The sequence below is a fragment of the Erythrolamprus reginae genome, chromosome 1 (assembly GCF_031021105.1).
Source record: "Erythrolamprus reginae isolate rEryReg1 chromosome 1, rEryReg1.hap1, whole genome shotgun sequence".
In the NCBI taxonomy this organism is placed as follows: domain Eukaryota; kingdom Metazoa; phylum Chordata; class Lepidosauria; order Squamata; family Dipsadidae; genus Erythrolamprus; species Erythrolamprus reginae.
In genome coordinates, this window is record NC_091950.1 from 325,755,331 (window position 1) to 325,771,137 (window position 15,807).

The 15,807-nt window shown below is 36.1% G+C and overlaps 1 protein-coding gene across 4 annotated transcripts in view; it reads left to right on the top strand.

The window, feature by feature from the left end:
- Positions 1–15,807, top strand: part of ZDHHC14 (zinc finger DHHC-type palmitoyltransferase 14) — a 73,092-nt gene that overhangs the window by 34,232 nt on the left and 23,053 nt on the right. For all 4 annotated transcript variants that reach the window (XM_070733755.1, XM_070733757.1, XM_070733758.1 and 1 more), the window contains exons 3-8: positions 437–595; positions 4,059–4,196; positions 5,776–5,824; positions 10,943–11,045; positions 12,624–12,733; positions 14,129–14,231. In XM_070733755.1, coding sequence (XP_070589856.1) covers positions 437–595; positions 4,059–4,196; positions 5,776–5,824; positions 10,943–11,045; positions 12,624–12,733; positions 14,129–14,231 — 662 coding nt within the window. The remainder of the gene's footprint in view (positions 1–436; positions 596–4,058; positions 4,197–5,775; positions 5,825–10,942; positions 11,046–12,623; positions 12,734–14,128; positions 14,232–15,807) is intronic.

The window sequence follows — 15,807 nt, forward strand, 5'->3', positions numbered from 1 at the left end:
AGTGATGAAATTGCCTACAGATAAGATATATATATATATATATATATATAGAAAAAGGAAAGGACAAGTGATTAAATATAGGTGATAAAAAAGGCATAGTAATTTTTAAAAAGCTTAAAAGCCTGGTGGACTTGTTTTGCACTTTCCTTATTTTTCTTTTTAAACATATTTTTGTGTTCGTTATCTGCCCCGTTACTATGCAGATGGAAGAGATATTTGTAGCTTTGAAAATATGAGGATATAATTGGAAACAAAAGTTGCATATTCAATGTGATGTGTTTTATAAGAGTTAAATCTAGTAACATTTGATTTGTTACATATCGATTTCTTAATAATAAATGATTTACAAGATGCAACTAACTTTATATTATAATACTATTTACACAAAGTAAAAAGCACTCAGGGTTTTTATGTTTGTGTTTATTTCCTTATTTAGACATTGCAAATGGCTCTAGTACAGGAGGATACCGCCCCCCTCCCAGAACAAAAGAAATAATCATTAATGGTCAGGCAGTGAAATTAAAATACTGTTTCACCTGCAAGATTTTCCGTCCACCCCGTGCCTCACATTGCAGTCTTTGTGATAACTGTGTAGGTGAGTAAAAAAAAAAAAAAGCATACTAGTCTAGATAGCTGGAGCAGAGAATTGATGTATTACTGGTCATTGTATTCATTTGGTATTCCTCATTAAAGTACACCTTTGCTGTTTTGTCAAACTGCTACAACCAAAGGTAAACTGTCAGTGTCTACCCTTCTCTGTTTATACATCCCAGATTCGGATATGTAATTTCAGGTTTGCTATTTGATCACTCCAATCTTCCTTTCAGCTTGAAATGCAACTGCTGCTCTTTGGGTTGATTTTAGAGTACAATGTCATATCCATACTTAATGTTAAAGAAATCTATTATTAGGCTGAGACATAACAGTTTGCTGAAGATAATATACATCCCAATAAAACAACATTTGCCTCAGTACACAAGGTAACAAAAAAGGCATGATACTTAATTTTATAACCCACAACATCTTTTTTTAAACATTATAATGGTTTTGGGCTTCTATGATTAAATATATGGTACTTTTGGGGGGGAAATGCAAAAAAGAAAAGATCTCTTGGTTGACTCCAGATTACTTCATGGACATACCCATGTCATTTTCCTTCACAATTATGCTGAAGTACCATTTCCCCCCAAAATAAGACAGGGTCTTATGTTTTTTAAACCCAATATATGACCTTGGTCTTATTATCGGGAGGGGTGAGGTGTCTTATTATATTCGAGGTATAGGAGGTGGGGCGGGCCGTGAGATGCATATCTTATTGGAGTCTGGCAGCTCCATAGCATCTCATCCAGTTCCAGCTGCAGCCATCACCATAGTGTGGGAAGTGCACTCTGTCTGGGGTTTGGAAGCCACAGAGCCACAGTTTGGGGGAGAGTAAGAGAGAGAGACTTCTGCTGCTTCTGCTTTTGGCTGCACGCAAGGAAAGCAGCAGAATTCTGTCTTTCTTTCCTCCAAACTCCGACTCTTTGACTTACAACCCCAGCCAGGGCAGCGGTTGCTCTGCAAGTGACTTTCCCACTGTAGGGTGATGGCTGCAGCTGGAACTGAAACTGGAAGGTCATTGGAGGCCTCCCCTTCCCCCCTGGTCCTCTCCATTCCAATTACCCCCATTTGAGCGCTGACTGACCAGAGCGTCCGTCGGCATGCCCGGGAAGCCCCACCACCTTGGGAGTCACCAGACAGGATGGTGATTGAGCTGGACTCTTCCTGGGGAGGGGAGCCTCACAGGAACCTTACCTGCACTCCCTCCCGAAGACCCTACTTACCCTTCCCAGGCAGTAAGAAACTGGGCAGTCCCTACAGATGCAGCTCGGCCGGCTTGGTCACAGGCAGTGCTCCCTGCCCATAGCTGAGCTTGCCCTGCAGGGGGCTGGCTAAGGCCTTCGTAGGTGACAGCAGTGAGGGCAGCAGCAATACCCACAGCGCCTCAGCCATCCCGCCGAGTAGAAGCAACTGCCGACCAAGAGGCTGCACAGGCGCAATGAAGACTCATAAAGACTCATTTCTGGTGGAATTTGGAAGAGAGAAAACTTTCTTGCGTCTTATTTCTCCACTGTCCCACCCTTCCCCACCTGGCACTCCCTCTCGCCAGCAAAGATCAGCAGGCCAAATTCGGGGAACTGAACACGCCACCATCGCCCAGGAAAAGAACAATATGAGAAATGGGCTCTCTCATAGCACCTCCTCTCTTTCTTCTTCTCCTAAGTGGCAGCGGTGCATTTGGCTCACTGAATCTGGCCTCCCAATCTTTGGACACACAGCTGCCACTTGGGAGAAGAAGATAGAGAAGACGCGCTGCAAGAGAGCTCATTAATCACATTATTTTCCTGGGCGGTGGCAGCTCATTCAGAAGTTACATTGGAGTTTCCCTGCAAAGTGGTGGAGAGAAGCCAAACGCTGGTAAGATGCCTGTCTCGCAGCCTGCCCCTTTCCATCGCCTACCACCCCCAAATTGTGCCTGAACATCTTACCAGCATATGGCAGCTTCACCGCTTCTCTTTCTCAGCAGGTCTTTGCAGGGAAACTCCTTGAAATGTAAAGAAAATCTTCTCGCGAGTGTGAGAAGTAGTTAATTACTCGCACTCACGAGAAGTTTTTTTTTACATTTTCTTTTCTTTACATTTCAAGGAATGGCAAAGACTGGGTGAGAAAGAGAAGCAGCGAGCTTCCAGACTCTGGTAAGATGTTCGGGCACAATTTGGGGCAGGGTGTGTGTATATGTAGTTGGGGAGGGGGGATTATTTTGGGGGGTTATTTCAATGGATGTCCTGAAAAGCCCTGTTGGGCTTACTATCAGGATATGTCTTATTATAGGGGAAACACGGTAGTTTATCAGTGCCTTCTTCTGGGACTGTGTTTAAATTGTCTATCCAAAGTTTAATTTGCTTGCTTAAAATATTTATAGAAAATTACCCCAAATATTCAGTGTGTGCTTTAGGACAGGAGTGTCAAACTCAAGGCCTGTGGGCCGGATTGGCCCAAGGGGTGCTTAAATTTGGCCTGCAGGGCCAGCCTGGAAATATCAAAGATGGGCAGATGGTGCCTCTGCCAGCCTCCTCAGCCTCCAGCAACCTTCTACTGGCCAAAAACAGAGACCTTGTGCAGCATCCACATGGCCCTTTTTCAGTGGATAGAGTGCTGCAGGAGGACTAGATTGGACTGGATTACAATTATGCAGTCTCAAGTAAGTGACTGATCTGGATAAAAAACAAGCAACATCCTATGTTAATATTACAGTTTCATGCCAGATTTTACATACTGTAGGATCATGTAATCTATGACCTATATTTGTCAGCTGTTTACTATCCTGGAAATTCACCTCTAATGTTAGATCTTGTACTATCATGTTATTTATGCTATTGTATTTTTAATATTAGTCAAATAATAAAAATACAATAGTATAAATAGCTTTTCTGCCTGGAAAAGCAATTTACTATTAAACAATGGGATATAAATTTAGAAATTAAAGGTTTAGTGGAGTATGAAGTATAAGTAATAAATGTTTCCCAGTAATATCTGGTAGAAGATTATAGTAAAGAACTGTGGAAAGAAAGAAGGGGGGGAAATGAATCTTGAGCCTGTGTCAAATGCCCACCCCGGCCACACCCACCATGCCCATGCCACCATGGCTGTGCCCACCCTCAGCCACACATACACACACACTCGCCCATCCGAGGTCAAACACAACCCTGTTGTGGCCCTCACTGAAATCGAGTTTGACATCTCTGCTTTAGGAGGAAAATAATAAAACAAATAACAAAAATAGTTATTGAAAACAGATGATTTATTCAACCAAACAAATGCTTGCTGAAATCTGAAAGTGAAGTAAAAATTCTGCTGCTCATCAAAGGTAGTCAGAAACTAGTTTCAGAACTTGTAAACACATTTAGTTCAGCTAGGCAAAAGGGAATTTGTAGATTCGGAAAAAAATGAAAATTGTTGGTATATACACCCAACATTTTTTCCTAATTAAATTCTTTTTTTCTTCTACATCTTTTCAGAACGGTTTGATCATCATTGTCCCTGGGTAGGCAACTGTGTGGGGAAAAGAAACTACAGATTTTTTTATATGTTTATTTTATCCCTGTCATTTCTGACAGTTTTTATATTTGCATTCGTTATTACCCACATCATCCATCGTAAGTATGCTAGTAAAATCAGATTATGTATGTAATCATTTTCCTGAGAATTAAATTTTAACTTTAATTTTGATCATTTAGGATATGTGTATCCTTATAAGAACCTCACTCCCCCCCACCCCAGTTGGTATTCTTTGTTTGGCCTTTAACGTAATTTCCAACTGTAAAAGTTTCTTCTTAATTCAGATCCTTACTAACTGGTTTTTTGTTTGTTTGTTTGTTATTTCTTAATCATGTGTTGCCTTTTTTAAGTTAGTTTATATAAAAGAATAATTGGCTATTGTCAGTTTTTCTGCAGGCTCTTTTCACTGAGTGGTAGACTTTTAGTAGAGATCAAGATACCTGACACCTCAGTGGAGCAATTTTAAAGATCTTAATAAATTCTAGTTCAGGTACATAGTTAATCAAATAAGTAGTCAGTATGGTGTAGTGCTTTGAGTACTAGACTAAAAGAGAAGAGACCATCTTCAGGCTATCACTTGATTATAGAAAGTTATTGGGTAATCTTTCACTAAATATTATCATTCAGCCCAATCTATGTCACAAACCTGTTGTGAAGACAAAATAGGGGCTGTAAAGTTAAATAACACACACATACTAACCTATATAAAATCATATGATATACTTGTCTTAATAAAGGTGTAATCCAGGGGTGAAATTCAGCGTGTTCTGACAAGTTCTGGAGAACCAGTAGCGGAAGTTTTGAGTAGTTTGGAGAGCTAGCAAATACCACATCTGCCTGGCCCCAGAGTGGGGAGGGAATGGGGATATTGCAGTATCCTTTTCCAGGAATGGGGTGGGGAATGGAGATTTTGTAGTATTTTTCCCCTACCAGACCCACAGAACCAGTGGGGGGGGGATTGAATTTCACCCCTGGTGGAATCAGCTAAGTATTTTATTTCATGTTAGCCCAATGACAATGTGATTTGTTTGTTTAGTAGCATGAACTGATTTTATACTGTATTTTGGGAGATGCCACCATGGATGGAAAAAAAGATAAATGGTTGGATCCAGCCTCTCATTTCACAAAATGCTGTTGTGGCCAGTTCTTCAAAGGGTCCTTTACTCAAGAATTCCTTAGAAGGGCCAAGAGTCTTTTTTATTTCAGCTAAATATGAATCTAATAAATAAGTAATGCACTTGGGGCTTTGAATTCATTAAAATGAAATTTACTGCTGGCTGCTCATATCTCCTAGTAGTATCTCCAAAGGAATTTGTAAAAAGCTTGGAATTTGGGTCAGACTGTAGCTAAAGATCTCCTGATCCAGCCAAAACATTTTTTGTGTGCGTGAGAGAAAAAATAAATCACTAAGCACATTTTTATGGAGAAAACTGAGCTTGAAATAGTTTGTTTCCATATTAGGATAGTAAAAAGAAGGAAATCATGAATCTTATTTATATGTAACTAATGCCTGCAGACATTAATCTGGTGTTAATGAGAAACTATCCTGCATATGCAATTCTGATTTTATTTTCTCTATTTTTTATTGATCAGTTTCATCAACATTTTAAGGTTGGTTTAAACAAATTATGTGTTGTGATTATATGAAAATACAATTGCCATGTATTATCTTTACAGGAACTCAGAAAACAGGATTTTTAACTGCACTTAAAGACAGTCCTGCAAGATATCCTTTTACTGAAATACATTTAGCTCTGTTGCAATAATTCTTAAAGAATTAATGTTTAGATATACTTTTGTTTGCTTTCTGCTGCCAGATAATAGATTTTTTAAATTAATGGATATGAAAACATTAAATTTAAACTAAGTACCTCACTTCTGTGAGTTTATATGTAAAAATATATGACAGATTTACATGTAATATATAATTGATTTTTCCAGCAAGTTACGCTTTAAAGCAATGGCATCTCAATTTCCCATATGAACATGACCAAGCTCTGCTGGCTCCAAATTATGAGAGCAGAAGTCCAAGCACACCAGGAAGGCCCCAGATTGGGAAAAGCTGGCCTATGAATTTTAATGGCCAGAATATTTTTGTGGTACAATTGTAAACATTTTTGATGAGATAGTGAAATGAGTTTGCAGTTTCAGACTTACCCCTCAGCTTATGTAGGAATATGATAGAACACACAAACAAAAATGGTTCTTTGTAAACTAAAATTTCTCACATAATGTGCATTAGAGGCTAAAGTATCCAAAAGAAAATCTGCTATAATACTTAATAGGCATTCTCAGAGAATGAGAAGAAAACCAGGAACATGCTTATGCAACACTTTTTTATTGGTTTACATGACACTTGCTATTTTCCTCTATCTCAATAGGTTCTCATAAAAAAATATATATCATTCATAGGTTTTCAATATGACCTTAAACACTGTAAATTCAGAAGAATTCCCACAGGTATACAAACTGCTTTCTTATAATGTATACATTTTAAGCAATGCATTATGCATACATCTATAAATATTAGTATAACATCTCCACACAATAATAAGCATTGAGTGCTACAAATTTTAATGGAAATTATAAGGCGGCAAATAAAAGGTTTTCAGCTATAAAATGGCTAAACATTTATTAAGCACAAATACTGAAGTATAAACACTTAATAGCTTCTGTTCAAACACTGTTTGTAAATAATGTAATAGCCTCCAATTAAAAGAATCACGGTTCTTTCTAATTATGCTTTTCCATTCCCAAAAAAAGAAAGAACTTTTTATATATTCTGAACAAAAGGATGATTGATGCCAAATTTGTTGATTACTTTCAGGAAGAATTAGTGAATCATTCATTATCCTTTGTATTTAGGGGCTAGCAATCTTAGGGGGAGAGAAGGAGGAAAGAAGGAGGAAAGACAGAAACTAAAAAAATCATTCTAATGTGTTGAATTACATAGTTTAGAAATTTCCTTATCACCATTTACACTCTCTCTACTCTGTTTTTCTCTGTTTTGAAGTACTGTATATATAATTCTATCACTAATGAGGGGTTTTTTCACCATTTTTCATCCATTCCATGTGTAAACAAAGTTAGAAATAGAAGTATGTAATCCTTATTTTCTATCACTTGGTCTCATTTTTTCATAGTAATTTTGGAGGAACTTTCATCTTAAAAGATAATGGGGGGGGGGAGTTTCATTTTACTCACACAGCCCGCAGCGCGTACTTCATATGTGTGCCCCTGCATGCACCCCACCCCCTGCGCACGCGTGGCAGAGACCTGATAACCAGCTGACCGGCAGGAGGTGTGCGGGCACGCGTAGTGGAGCTGAACTAGGGTGACAGCTCACATGCCCAGAGTGGGCACTGCACGCATGTCATAAATTCTCCATCAAGCATCTAGTCTTTAGGAACATATATGGGCTAATGGTTCTACTTCTTTTAGCCTCCTGAGAATATCTATAGATTGTTTGCTTCTCTATTGTTTTATGACAGCATTCTCTTTATTTATTGCTTATGTCATCAAAACTGCTTTGCATTATAATGTAATCCTATTCAGTTCTTCTTCATGCTTGTTTGCAAAATATAAATAGATGGAGAGTAGATGTGTTTTGTTTTATGAGTTTGCATAACAAGCTTTTCATATTCAGAGTCTTAGATAGATGCAGTTATATGATTTCATGTTTACTTATATATTATGTCTACATTTCTCAATAACATTTGAATATCATAGCTAATGGCCAAGATTGTTTATTTTGCCCTGACAGCATCAATCTGTCGAGCAATGGTTGATAGATTCTGATTAATTGGAAGTACAGTATATGATTGGATTTCTGATACTTTTGGTGAGGTTGGATGAAGAGAAAAATTTTCTTTTTCTTTTCTTTTCAGATGGAGATAGGCAGCTTCTAGTTAAGAAATTTAAATATCACTTCTGTCTCAATCCCATTATTTAAATACATGAAATTGAGTTATTAGGAACAATGTAACATACTATCAGCAGCTTCATTTCTTGTTCTTGGTAATTGTTAACTAACCAGAATACTTAATAGATGAAGTGGTGCATCTAAGTATTGTTGCCGGTACCTGGTGTACTTTATTAATGATGTGGATACTTTCTTCCTAGAGTTTTCCCGTAAGTGCAGGATCCACTATTTTCAAATCAAACAAGTATTGATCCACTGGATGCATTAGAAATTAATCAGCCAGATCACTGCCCAAGCTGGTATTATGGCTGAGAGAGTATGAATGGCTAAAAGTCACCCATACAGCTTTCACACCTAAGACAGTACTAGCATATACAGTTTCCAGGTTCCTAGCCTGGTGCCTTATCACTAGACCAAACTGACTCTATGCGGATATTTAAATGTGAAGTATATTTCATTTTTTAATTGGATTTATATGCTGCCATGTGACTCTGGGATGCTTACAAATATTAAAACTGATAGACAATAATAAACTAATAGCGATAATAATAAATACAATTAAAATATGAGGAGGAGTCGAGCATGAAATATTACTCACAGGGATAGGTATGTTATTTCACATATTGTTTAGCTGTCCTCAAATATTTGGTTTTTGAGAAGCAAATACTAAAATATACAAAGGCTTTGGAATTTGTGGCACACAGACTTTCCATAGTAACCAGGCTGGCAAGAGGTATCTGCTTGACAACCATACAGAAATGTCTTAAATATATCTTTTAAAAAACCCAACCCAGTAAAATATTTGGGCCTTATGTTCTTGTTCTGTTTTCTGCTCTTTTCCTTATCTCTGAAAAATGTTTATTTGTGCATTCCTCCAGAATTTTTTTTTCAAAATTCTGGGCAAAGTGGATTAAAAAAATTACATCTCAAGTAAGGTAGAAATAATATCAAATTACATCTTGTCTGCTGTAGAAAACCATTTTGAAGTTGTAACTCCAGTACAAAGAAGAGTTACTATTTTTCCAGGAGCGATTGCCTTCAATGATTTGCAAGAAAAAGACTTGACCATTGTTTTACCATCTGCTGTGTTTTTTTTTAATTCCACATTTCAGAGATCAGATTTGTAGTTGTACTATTAGTACTGTATTTAGAAAATGCCATAAAGTAAAATATTAGAAAGGGGAAAAAATCAGTAAGAAAGAAGCATATCAAAAGGTGAACCAAACATCGAAGTCAAAAGCCTTTATGATATTATTTCTGCTTTTCATTCATTTGTTCCTTTTGATTGGTATATCGTGTTAGTTTTATGTGGCTGAAAAGATATATTGGAACTTAAGTCATATTAGAATAAGCTATATTTATTTTTTCCCACATACCATCCGTTTAACTTTCATAGAAAAGCAAAACTGACTGAATGGTAAAGTGCTGCATTAATCCAATAAGAAGACTTGATTGCGAAGAATAGCCAATATCACTGAATGAGTTCAGATGTAAATAGCTGCAAGTACCACTGGCCAGAAGTGTAGATATCTTTGAAGATTTCCTGATGCTATGCTTTGCCTGATGGGTTTAACTTTAACCCTTTGGTAAGACCTAAACAGGATTTCTGTCACCTTGATCCTTTCTTATTCAGTTATCTTTTCCCATTGCTTGATCTCTATTGAACATTGGCTTTCACTTCCTTTTACTTTATCATGGCAGCTACCCCTTTATCAGTAATGGGCAGCTCAAATTTAATCTACCACACTGGGGGTGTGGCTTATTTTATGGGTGTGGCTTGATGGTCATGTGACCGGGTAGGAGTGGCTTGCCGACCATGTGACCAGGTGGGATTGGCTTGAACAATCATCATCAATCAAGTGAACTGTTAAGTCCTTGACTTACAACCTCACCAGTGTCGCTCTCTGGGGTGACAATTTGCTTTCCGCGCTTTCCTTCCTGGGTCGCCCCCTGCCTCAGGCTTGGTAGCTATGCGAATGGGTGCTGATTAGCTGTTTAGAAAAGAGAGGGGAGGAAATGGGCTCCCTGCAACTCCTGCTGGTGCTGGTCTCCCTGCCACTTTCCGAGGAGGAGGAAGAGGATGGAGCTGGGCACACAGCTTCATTTCCGCTGGTGGAACTGTGTTCCACCCCGTCCTTCCTGCTATCCACCCCTGCCCTTTATATACCATTTCCCCTCTTCCTTCTTTCCCTGTTTTATTGTTCCTATTAGAAGGCAAGAGATAGAGGTATCCTTGGGGTCCAATGCTTTCCAGCATGACAAATGCAGCATTGTGTCATTGTGTGGCAGTTTGCCCACTTTAGTGCATGCCTACAATATAATACACCAATCAAAGAGACAGCTGGCATCATGGGGGCCTGACACTGTGTTTTAATATGCCTCCTCTTGTGGATTTGAAACTGTGTGTGTGTGTATACATATACAGTATGAATGATTGTATATATACTGTATATATGTGCTTGTGTGTACCTGCATGTTTCAGTATAAACGAGTGGCTTGTGTGTGAAATTGGAATATGAAGGTGCAGAATTCAATTTAATTAAAGGGATTACTTTATTTTACAACCAATTAATTTTAAACAATACTATATTTTATTCTAATCCTGCCTTTTTTGCAAGTTATAATGTATATCTCCAGAACTGATTTTAAGTGAAATCCATAACTCCTTCAAGTTTACAGGATGGGAAGATTTTTTAAATATGTATATACCTGCATAGTTACTAATTTAATCAAATTTTTCAGGAAAATGTGGAACTTTCCAAACACACTGTACTAGTAAACTTGGCGTATCTGTTGTTTCCAGGTACAATAGTGATTCTGAGTGATAATCTTGATTTGTAAGGAGTGTTCATTTAACTATTATTGCCAATAGCCTTTATCTTCACTGATTTTTGAGTTAATAATGCCTTGACATTCAATCACTGTCCTAGAAGCTGTAGTGTGTTTCTTCTCCGTTTGGTCCATTGTTGGACTCTCAGGTTTTCATACTTATTTGATCAGCTCCAATCAAACAACCAATGAGGATGTAAGTTTCCCCTTTCTTGCTCTAATTTGTCTCCATTTAATAATTTCATGTATTCCATTTTCACTGTCTGCTTTTATCTATTTTTTTAAAAGGTTACAAGGTTCACTCAAGTGTGCTGTCCTATTTTTGTCTATTTAATGCATGTGACTATTTTTTGATAGCTTCTTGGCAGGAAACAGCATAGTTGAGACATAGTTCTACAGTAAAATCACTGAATGTGACTTGGTCTTAATTAAATGGAGTTTAGGCTAGAAGACCACAAAGACAGCACTAATATTTAGAGCAGCCTTCTGCAATCTTTTTTCCCCCTGGTGGTACTGTTGAAATAATTTTCAGATCTCATAGAATTCCTGCAGAAAAATATATAAAAGCTGTGAAAACTTCACAATACATTTAACGTCTAACCTACACAATTCACATTGTAGAACATTTACAACAACAACAAAATAATTCGGTAGGCTGGTAGCTGAATTGTAGCATATAAACATTTTCACTGTTAGCTGTATTTTTTTTCCTCAGTCATAATCTCTCACAGAAGTTTAATGGAAAAAAACTGTTTTAGAGAATGTGAGTAAGATGCTGGCCAAGCTAGAAAATGTTTGCCTTTTCCAAGCTTAAGAAAATGGTCAGAAATGTTTTGGCAATACAGTATATTGAATAACTAAAAAACAATATAGTTGTCGGAAAACTCTAATATAAGTAGGGTCTGTATGCCTGGTAAATGATAATTATGATCCCCATAATTATGTAAGAAACTTTGCAAAAGATTTGAGAATTTAATGAAATACCATAGTTTGGATTGGGTTATGAATGATTTCACCAGATTATTTTGGGTCAGTCAGTGTCTCTCAACTATATTTAATTGCGAAGATTAAAAAATGGGTAAAGAGGAGATCCCATTTGTAGGTCTTGACTCATACCCTGAACTTCTGTTAATATAAGAAATATAATACATTTGTAAGGAAGGAAAATTGAATCAATTACCATCTATTCGATTGTACATGAGATGTTTCTGGAATGTCTCATTGGAGAAGAGATGATATCAGAGCTGGGTTACTCCTCGTTCGGACTGGTTTGATAGAACCTGTAGTAACGTGGCGGCTGGGTCGCTTGAATTGGCAGTGACCCAGGCCTGCCATGCCCCTTTGCTGATTCTCTCAGCAGCACCATAGGCAGCGTCATCTTGTTTTTTGTTTCTGCACATGCTCAGAACTTTTGTTTTGAAATTGTGCATACACCCGCACAAAGCGCCTGCACAGTGTGCAGCATGGAGCACAATGCCCGCATGTCCTGTCCCTGAGTGAACCAACAGTGAAGAAAACTGGAACCCACCCATGGATGACACATTGATTTTTTTTCCTTTGAAATTTCTGATTTGACAGCATGAAATAATAGAAAACATGTACTGGGATTTTATGGATCAAATGATGTATTAAAATGGGAAAAATAAATTCAGGTTCAAGTCACAGAATTCAAGGAGCTTCATAATTTGATATATAGAAGTTTATTTTTGCTCTAGGTATTTTTTATTGGAATAAATAACACAGTATAATGCATCAGTATTCATTATCTTTATAGATCAAGGGATCTTGGTCAAGTAAAAGAAGCAAAGAAAACTTCAATCCTTACAGCTATGGCAACATTTGTGCTAATTGTTGCACAGCACTTTGTGGGCCCCTTTCTCCTAGGTAAGAGATTTAATGCAGTTTTTCAGTACTGTATTCTTTTTCTTTTGTTGTACCTTTGTGTGTCCATTGAGTCAGATATATGTAACTCCCAAGAGCACATACATTGCCATAGGTGTGATATGACCTTTGAATCTTCTAGTGGTATGTTATATAATGGTGTTCAACTAAGAAGACACTGAAAATTATAGAATACCAGTCTAGGCACAACTGATTAATTTGCTATTGCAAAAACTGAATAATGCTTTATGGGGGAAAAGGTGAGGGTTTTTTTTTTCTTCAACAATATTTTTTTCACTTTCCAGCTGTGAATGATTACAATTTAAAAATGCCTAGCCATAGTTTTGAAAACACAATGTTCCAAGCAGAAATTTATAATTTGATTTGGACATTTATTTTCAAATGTATTGATCTTCAGTACATACTATACCACTAGTTAGTCATACAGCAAACTAAATAGATAAGAATAGAAGCCTATTTAAACTATAGAGTAAGTTGGAATTAATATTAATAACTTTGCAGGGACATACAGCAGATGAATATAGTGTATTTCTATTCTGTTGACATAGAATGATCACTATGTAAATTTTTAAAGACAAATTCTGTGTGTGTCCAGTCACACTTGTTCAATAAAGAATTCTGTTCTATTCTATGAGGGCAAACATTATTGAAACTAAAATAGTTTTTTACTTACACTATTTTTACCTAACTCAGAAAGTGCTACAAGGCATCAGTAAGGCAATAACAATAAAGAGCAAATCTGCTAAGAGATGATGTTCTTACTGTTGTACCATGTATAGGTTTTGCCAACTTAAATATTCATTGAAATATAAAATATCAGAAGTGCCTAAACATGTGCATGCAACTGCATTCTGAGAATCTACGCTGCTCAAAAAAATAAAGGGAACACTTAAACAACAGAATATAACTCCAAGTAAATCAAACTTCTATGAAATCAAACTGTCTACTTAGGAAGCAACACTGATTGACAATCAATTTCACATGCTGTTGTGCAAATGGAATAGATGTGCAAATGAAATATTCAATGAGAATATTTCATTCATTCAGATCTACTGTAGGATGTGTTATCTGAGTGTTCCCTTTATTTTTTTGAGCAGTATATTTTACTCTTCTGAACACAAATTACTTCCATAAATTCTTCATAATAATAGCATTTAGAGTTATATTCTGCTTCGTAGTGCTTTTACAGCCCTCTCTAAGTGATTTACAGAGTCAGCATATTGCCCCCAACAATCTGGGTCCTCATTTTACCCATCTCTTAAGGATGGAAGGCTGAGTCAACCTTCTTGTTGTTCTATTAAAGTATTTGTCTTAAAGTTAGTTTCATTCTTATCTGATAAGAATTATTTGTAATACAATTTTGTATTTGTTCTCTAGTTTAATTGACCGAAGAGGATTTATCCAACCAGATACCCCTCAGCCAGCAGCTTCCTCAAATGGCATTACAATGTATGGGGCCACGCAGTCTCAGAGCAATATGGTAGGAACCATCCCATAATATGGATCAAGAACTCTGAATGTTTCTCTTTTCTCCTTTCTGAGAATAAGTCAGGTCACTAAACTGAATTCTTCCAGTACTTTACAATAAAATATTTCCATGACTATATTGTAATAAGGTTTTTATGTTGCTAAGAATTTAATAAGCAATAATGCAAAATTTAAAAAATACTATAAGAACACTAAGAAATCTGAATCCCAAACCGTTAATTTTTTTTCATTTAAGTGAAGTACAATAAATAGTACAACTTTTTATATCTATATGAGTTTTTAAATGTTTTATAAAATAATATAAGGATTTTCTCAGGTTTATTGATCATTTTTAATATTTGCCACCGTAATATCAATTGTGTTTTAAATATTTTATTGACTCTAGTACCAATAATATATTTTATAGTAGTACTAAATGAATAACATAGTTTTATATATGCTTATTTAACACAAAGACTCATTGAATTTATAAGCAAGTGTATATAAGGGAAATAAAATATTTGCTTGGTGTAAATGAATTGATTTACTTTAAAACACTAGATCATTTTTCTCTGTTTTCGTTTTCCTGTCATAGTAATGATTGCATATTTCTATTTTTAGGCAGAAGTATATAGACCAAATGAAACTAAGAAAATGTTAATAAATTTGTTATTTAAAATTGACTTTAGTCATTTTATTATCTGTTATGCCAGGGTTTTTTGCTATAATTTTACTTTCTTTGCCTTTTTTGAATGTTGTAAAGAAATCTCACTCTGTAACTATGATTTCCATATGTAAACTGAAGAAAGAATTTGAAGTCACTCAGAAATCAATTTCTTGATTTAGTTTTTTGATATGGTCATTTGGGGCGCTCTTCCCTCAATTGTACCATTATTTTTGCTAATACACATCAATAAACTATAATTTGTTATTCTTCTTTTGTATGCTTCTCTCAGTACAAGCTACTGAAATCTCCTTTCAGTACCAGCTGTCTCAAGACTAGAGTATCCAATCAATTTAAGAGACTCACTGAATAATTTCCTTACCTTGCAATTTAATTAATCAGTATTAAAGCAGAGTTTTCTTATGATAATGGATAATCTGTAATGCAATCATTTTTTAAATTTCCCCCCCACTCTCCAAAATAGAGATGAAATCAGCATTAAGATTTTCTTTTGAATGAAGTCTCATAATATTGATCAATTACTGGTTTAGCCAGTAAAATATTATATTTATTGCTGGTATAAATAATAGAATTATATATTTTAGGATGATAATGATGATGATGATGATGATAATAATAATAATAATAATAATAATAATAATAATAATAATAATAATTTATTAGATTTGTATGCCGCCCCTCTCCGAAGACTCGGGGCGGCTCACAACACGATAAAAACAGTATTATACAGGCACAAATCTAATATTAAAAAAAATAAACTAAAAACCCTATCATAATTAAAAACCAAATAGCACATACATACCAAACATAAATTATAATAAGCCTGGGGGAAAGGTGTCTCAAATCCCCCATGCCTGGCGGTATAGGTGGGTCTTAAGTAGTTTATGGAAGACAAGGAGGGTGG